The sequence below is a fragment of the Oncorhynchus keta genome, chromosome 34, assembly GCF_023373465.1.
Source record: "Oncorhynchus keta strain PuntledgeMale-10-30-2019 chromosome 34, Oket_V2, whole genome shotgun sequence".
NCBI classification, from domain to species: Eukaryota; Metazoa; Chordata; class Actinopteri; order Salmoniformes; family Salmonidae; genus Oncorhynchus; species Oncorhynchus keta.
The window spans coordinates 30,430,023-30,436,966 of record NC_068454.1 but is presented as its reverse complement, the minus strand read 5'-3'; the positions used below and the strand labels follow the sequence as shown (position 1 = coordinate 30,436,966).

At 47.3% G+C, this 6,944-nt stretch overlaps 1 protein-coding gene across 1 annotated transcript in view; it reads left to right on the top strand.

Moving 5' to 3' along the window:
* Positions 1-2,925: 2,925 nt before the first annotated feature.
* The window catches only part of LOC118366653 (semaphorin-5B), a 151,674-nt gene continuing 147,655 nt past the window's right edge, over positions 2,926-6,944 (top strand). The window contains exon 1 of the mRNA XM_052492643.1: positions 2,926-2,986. Coding sequence (XP_052348603.1) covers positions 2,926-2,986 — 61 coding nt within the window. The remainder of the gene's footprint in view (positions 2,987-6,944) is intronic.

Genomic DNA, 6,944 nt, shown 5'->3' with positions numbered 1-6,944 from the left:
CTGCCCATTTTTTTCTACTGTGTTATTGACTTGCTAATTGTTTACTCCATGTGTAACTCTGTGTAACACTGCTATGCTTTATCTTGGCCAGGTCGCAGTTGCAAATGAGAACTTGTTCTCAACTAGCCTACCTGGTTAAATAAAGGTGAAATAAAATAAATAAAAAATGCATCCCCCGAAACACAACCCAACCAAGCCACACTGCTTCCTCATACAATGCCCATCCAACCCAGAAGCCAGCTGCACCAATGTGTTGGAGGAAACACAGTACACCTGGTCAGACCGGGTCAGCATGCACTGCACCCGGTCTGCCACAGGAGTCGCTAGTGCGCAATGAGACAAGGATATCCCTGCCGGCCAAGCCCTCCCTAGCCCAGACGACACTGGGCCAATTGTGCGCCACCCTATGGGCTTCCCGGTCGCGGCCAGCTGCGACAGAGCCTGGACTCGAACCCAGAATCTCTGGTGGCACAGCTGCAGTGCCTTAGACCACTGCGCCACCCGGGAGGCCTTGTTGCTATCCTTGATGTTTCTACAACTTGATTGAAATCCACCTCTGGTACATTCAATTGATTGGACATGATTTGGAAAGGCACACACCTGTCTATACAAGGTCCCACAGTTGACAGTGCATGTCAGTCCGTAGATCTCCGAGACAGGATTGTGTCAAGGCACAGATTTGGGGAAGGGTACCAAAATATTTCTGCAGCATTGAAGGTCTCCAAGAACACGGTGGCTTCCATCATACTTAAATGGAAGATGTTTGGAACCACCAAGACTCTTCCTAGAGATGGCCGACCAGCCAAACTGAGCAATTGGGGGAGAAGGGCCTTGGTCAGGGAGGTGACCAAGAACCTGATGGTCACTCTGGCAGAGCTACAGAGTTCCTCTGTGGAGATGGGAGAACCTTCCAGAAGGACAACCATCTCTGCAGCACTCCAACAATCAGACCTTTATTGTAGAGTGGCATCCACTTCTCAGTAAAAGGCTCATAACAGCCTGATTGACGTTTGCCAAAAGGTACCTAAAGGACTCTCAGACCTTGAGAAACAAGATTCTCTGGTCTGATGAAATCAAGATTGACCTCTTTGGCGGAAACCTTGCACCATCCCTACGGTGAAACATTGTAGTGGCAGCATCATGCTGTGGGGATGTTTTTGCTTTGTCATTATGGGTATTGTAGATTGATGAGGAAAAAATCTGTTGAATCCATTTTAGAATAAGGCTGTAACGTAACAAAATGTTAAAAAGTCAAGGGGTCTGACTAACTACCCATTGTTCTGTCAGTCATTCTCTCAGCTGACACAGTTCTGCAAGAGGCGTCTGAATTAGGCTGTTTGAATACCACAGTTCAAGTTGGTCTGCAAATTCAAAGACATTTTACAGTTTTTTCCAACTGCTTACACATAAAATCTTTTCATGTCACACGATTTTTGAAACCTCTCACTCAAAGTGCAAAACTACACACCAAATATCCAAATCCATAAGCTATTTCTCAGCCTTTGACTCTGACTTTTTTTCAAAACACTACACAATTCTCTACCTAAAACACAAAAATCTAACAGGAAGTGACTTGCTTTCCAAACACAACCAATCAAAATGCTACACTTATTCACCAGGTCACACACACACTCCTCACATGTGCAAACACTAATAGCTTAACTGATCACTAACCAATCACTGCTTTACTGTAGCATAGGCCTATAAATAGGTCAAAGGTCAGATTACCTGTTTTGAACAATGGATGCCAACAATGGACAGAGAGCAAGAGGAGTAGGAGGGAGAGGAAGAGGAAGAAGAGGACGAGGGCAAAGAAGAGAAGGAAGGAGAGCCATCTCTGATGAGATTAGGGCAACACTTGTTGATCATGTGAGAGTCCAGCCCACCTTGAGTCGATTTACAGTGGCGTCCATAATTCGAACCTTCAGAAATGAGAACAGGTATGCAACTATCTAATGACTATTTTAGCATTACAGTAATGTACTGTAAAATACGTATGACTGCATAGTATTGCATAAACATTTGTAACTATAAGCCATCCATTTACTGCACTGCATTGAATGAATGAGGTTGGTTATCATGCTGTACTACATTTTTTGTACATTGTTCACAGTTCCTATGCTGAACACATACTGTGTTTGAATTCTGTACAGAGTGGAAAGGCAAAGACATCATGGAGGACGAGGACACTTGTTTACAGATGTACAAGAGACTGCAATTATAAATATGGTTTTGGCCAACAATGCAATTAGGATAAGAGAGCATATCTTGAATAATGACACCATATTTAACAACATCAATGCTGTAAGCCTGTCGACCATACAACGCATCCTCCAACGGCACCGGGTGACGATGAAACAACTTTACAAGGTGCCATTTGAGAGAAACTCTGACAGAGTCAAGAATATGCGACATGAATTTGTAGAGGTATGTATGCAACACTACTTCCAGTACTTCAGACATACCATATTTACTCATCTGTATATCCTTTTGTCTGTTACAGAGAGTATTGGAGCTGGATGCCCATGTAATTCGCCAGGAATTTATGTGGATGAGGTTGGCTTCAACCTCACCAAAACCAGGCGCCGCGGAAGAAATGTAATAGGACAGAGGGCAATTACCAATGTCCCTGTACAGCGTGGGGGTAATATAACTGTGTGTTGCTATCACTAAAAACGGGGTCCTCCATCACAATGCCAGACTGGGTCCGTACAACACCGGCCATATGCTCAGGAGCCTGCTAGATTTGTGGTTTTATGGGACAATGTTAGTTTTCACCGGGCTGTTCTGGTCCAAAACTGGTTTGCCATGCATCCACAATTTGTAGTTTTGTACCTACCCCCATATTCACCTTTTCTAAATCCCATAGAGGAATTCTTCTCAGCCTGGTGCTGGAAAGTGTATGATCGCCAACCCTATGCCCGCATGCCGCTTCTCCAGGCAATGGAGGACACATGTGGGGACATACAGGTTGCCTCTGTCCAAGGTTGGATACGCCACGCTAGGAGATACTTCCCTCCATGTGGGGACATAGAGGTTGCCTCTGTCCAAGGTTGGATACGCCATGCTAGGAGATACTTCCCTCCATGTGGGGACATAGAGGTTGCCTCTGTCCAAGGTTGGATACGCCATGCTAGGAGATACTTCCCTCCATGTGGGGACATAGAGGTTGCCTCTGTCCAAGGTTGGATACGTCATGCTAGGAGATACTTCCCTACATGTGGGGACATAGAGGTTGCCTCTGTCCAAGGTTGGATACGCCATGCTAGGAGATACTTCCCTCCATGTGGGGACATAGAGGTTGCCTCTGTCCAAGGTTGGATACGCCATGCTAGGAGATACTTCCCTCCATGTGGGGACATAGAGGTTGCCTCTGTCCAAGGTTGGATACGCCATGCTAGGAGATACTTCCCTCCATGTGGGGACATAGAGGTTGCCTCTGTCCAAGGTTGGATACGCCATGCTAGGAGATACTTCCCTCCATGTGGGGACATAGAGGTTGCCTCTGTCCAAGGTTGGATACGCCATGCTAGGAGATACTTCCCTCCATGTGGGGACATAGAGGTTGCCTCTGTCCAAGGTTGGATACGCCATGCTAGGAGATACTTCCCTCCATGTGGGGACATAGAGGTTGCCTCTGTCCAAGGTTGGATACGCCATGCTAGGAGATACTTCCCTCCATGTGGGGACATAGAGGTTGCCTCTGTCCAAGGTTGGATACGTCATGCTAGGAGATACTTCCCTACATGTGGGGACATAGAGGTTGCCTCTGTCCAAGGTTGGATACGCCATGCTAGGAGATACTTCCCTCCATGTGGGGACATAGAGGTTGCCTCTGACCAAGGTTGGATACGCCATGCTAGGAGATACTTCCCTCCATGTGGGGACATAGAGGTTGCCTCTGACCAAGGTTGGATACGCCATGCTAGGAGATACTTCCCTCCATGTGGGGACATAGAGGTTGCCTCTGACCAAGGTTGGATACGCCATGCTAGGAGATACTTCCCTCCATGTGGGGACATAGAGGTTGCCTCTGTCCAAGGTTGGATACGCCATGCTAGGAGATACTTCCCTCCATGTGGGGACATAGAGGTTGCCTCTGTCCAAGGTTGGATACGCCATGCTAGGAGATACTTCCCTACATGTGGGGACATAGGAGATACTGCTCTTCCTCCATGTGGGGACATAGAGGTTGCCTCTCTCCAAGGTTGGATACGCCATGCTAGGAGATACTTCCCTCGATGTTTGGCAAGAGAAAACGTATCTTGTGATGTGGACGAAGTATTGTGGCCAGACCCAGGCCGGAGAAGAGATGAAGCGTAGCTTAGCACTAGTGACTGCCCCCCCCAATTCCTGGACTGCCCCCCCCGGGACCCCACACGCACAATTGTGTTCTTTACTGTATTCTAAAGAACATACTTTTGGTTTACATATGTTTAGGGTTTTGTTGTATGCTACTGTATACAACTGTAATGTTTGGCCTAATAAATATTTTCTGTTTCTACATTGCATTGGTGTTTACAGTGTACTTGTTACCCCTCTCAGCAGATTACTTTAACTGTAGAACATTGTATTGAAATGTAGATATAAGCCTATGAAAGACCAAAGAGCTTTAGATTTAGAACAACAGTGTTTACATGGTATATCCAAAAATGTACTTTTATGAAAGCAGTGTTTGCCATTTGATGCAAATGCTTCATTCTGACATGTGTTTATGGCATTTTGAATGCAGTGTTACATTTTGAAGGAGATGTGAGGCATTTTGCATTTTGTGTGTGCAGTTTTGGGAATTGTGTGTAGACTTTTGAAAAACCGAGACAGTTTTGAAAAACGTGTGTAAGCAGTTGGAAAAAAACTGTAACATCTGAAAATGAAACAGGAAATGTTTTCAAAGCCCTTTGAATGCAGCCTTTGTGATATAAAATAGTTTGGGGTTTGACTCTCCCTTTCCTCAGCACACATTGCATTGTTCTGCTGTAATCCAGTAGTAATCCTGATCAGAAGTGGTGTGTGTGTGTGACAACAGCTTTCCCCTCAGAACACTCAGAAGAGAGGGAGTGGGGATCTAAAAGAGGGAATGAAAGGAAGCGATGGTACTCAGAGAGAGATAAATGGACAGTGAGGAAGAGAAGGGGGATGTCCTCAAGGGGCTCGATCCTTCCCTCTGACACTCCAGAGCATCTAAGGAAAGTGGGAAGAGGAGGTGAGGGGGATTGAGGAATAGGACCTTGAGTGGCAGGTGCAACCACAGTCTAAAGATCCCCCTGGAATTGTGTGTGTGTGTGTGTGTGTGTGTGTGTGTGTGTGTGTGTGTGTGTGTGTGTGTGTGTGTGTGTGTGTGTGTGTGTGTGTGTGTGTGTGTGGTCACTGAGCTTCCAATTGGACTCTAAAACAAAGCAGCTCCTACAAATAACCAAGGCCTAATCTAGACATTAGCGACAGACCAATTCATGTGAAGGTAACCCAATTAATTGAGGTCCCAGGCTAACACGGGCATACAGACCTGTTGCAGGCGTCCCGTTTCAAGGTGGTTTTAGAGTCTGAGGAAACTTGTTCAGAGGTGTACATCTTTCCCAGACTAGTTTCCCATCCTGGGCTCCCCTGGTGGAGACTGACTAGACAGAGAGATAATAGCGTACTGTTCTGGCCTCTCCTTGTGGAGACAGACCAGACAGAGATACTACCGTCCTGTCCTGGGTTCCCCTTGTGGAGACTGACCAGACAGAGATACTACTGTCCTGTCCTGGGCTCTCCTTGTGGAGACAGACCAGACAGAGATACTACTGTCCTGTCCTGGGCTCTCCTTGTGGAGACAGACCAGACAGAGATACTACCGTCCTGTCCTGGGCTCTCCTTGTGGAGACTGACCAGACAGAGATACTACTGTCCTGTCCTGGGCTCTCCTTGTGGAGACAGACCAGACAGAGATACTACCGTCCTGTCCTGGGCTCTCCTTGTGGAGACAGACCAGACAGAGATACTACCGTCCTGTCCTGGGCTCTCCTTGTGGAGACAGACCAGACAGAGATACTACCGTCCTGTACTGGCCTCTCCTTGTGGAGACTGACGAGAGAGAGAATACCATCCTGTCCTGGGCTCCCCTGGTGGAGACTGACTAGACAGAGAGATACTACTGTCTTGTCCTGGGATTCCCTTGTGGAGACTGACCAGACAGAGGTACTACCGTCCAGTCCTGGGCTCCCCTGGTGGAGACTGACTAGACAGAGATATACTACTGTCCTGTACTGGGCTCCCCTTGTGGAGACTGACCAGACAGAGATACTACTGTCCTGTCCTGGGCTCCCCTGGTGGAGACTAACTAGACAGAGTGAATACCGTCCTGTCCTAGGCTCTCCTGGTGGAGACTGACTAGACAGAGAGAATACAGTCCTGTCCTGGGCTCTCCTGGTGGAGACTGACTAGACAGAGAGAATACAGTCATGTCCTGGGCTTTCCTGGTGGAGACTGACTAGACAGAGAGAATACCGTCCTGTCCTGGGCTCTCCTGGTGGAGACTGACTAGACAGAGAGAATACAGTCCTGTCCTGGGCTCTCCTGGTGGAGACTGACTAGACAGAGAGAATACAGTCCTGTCCTGGGCTCTCCTGGTGGAGACTGACTAGACAGACTACTTCTCAAAGTCATTAATTTTCTTCATCCTTTAGAACGTATGCGTTTTCTAAAACGTTAATTTTGGAAGACAAAAGCTTTCCAGACAGGCCCTTTGGAGCCGTTGGGAGGGGGGACAGTTTTATTCTAAGTTTTGTGTTCATTCCCTCGGGGTGTGGCGTGTTTGATCCCTGGGCAGCACAATAGCTCTGAGTGATTAATGCCTTCAGCCAAAATCCAATAAAGGGGCCGTAGAGTCGGAACAGGGTGGTACGGCATCTCTCTCTCATTCCCTCTATCCATCCATCCCTCCCTCCCTCCCTCCATCTCCATCC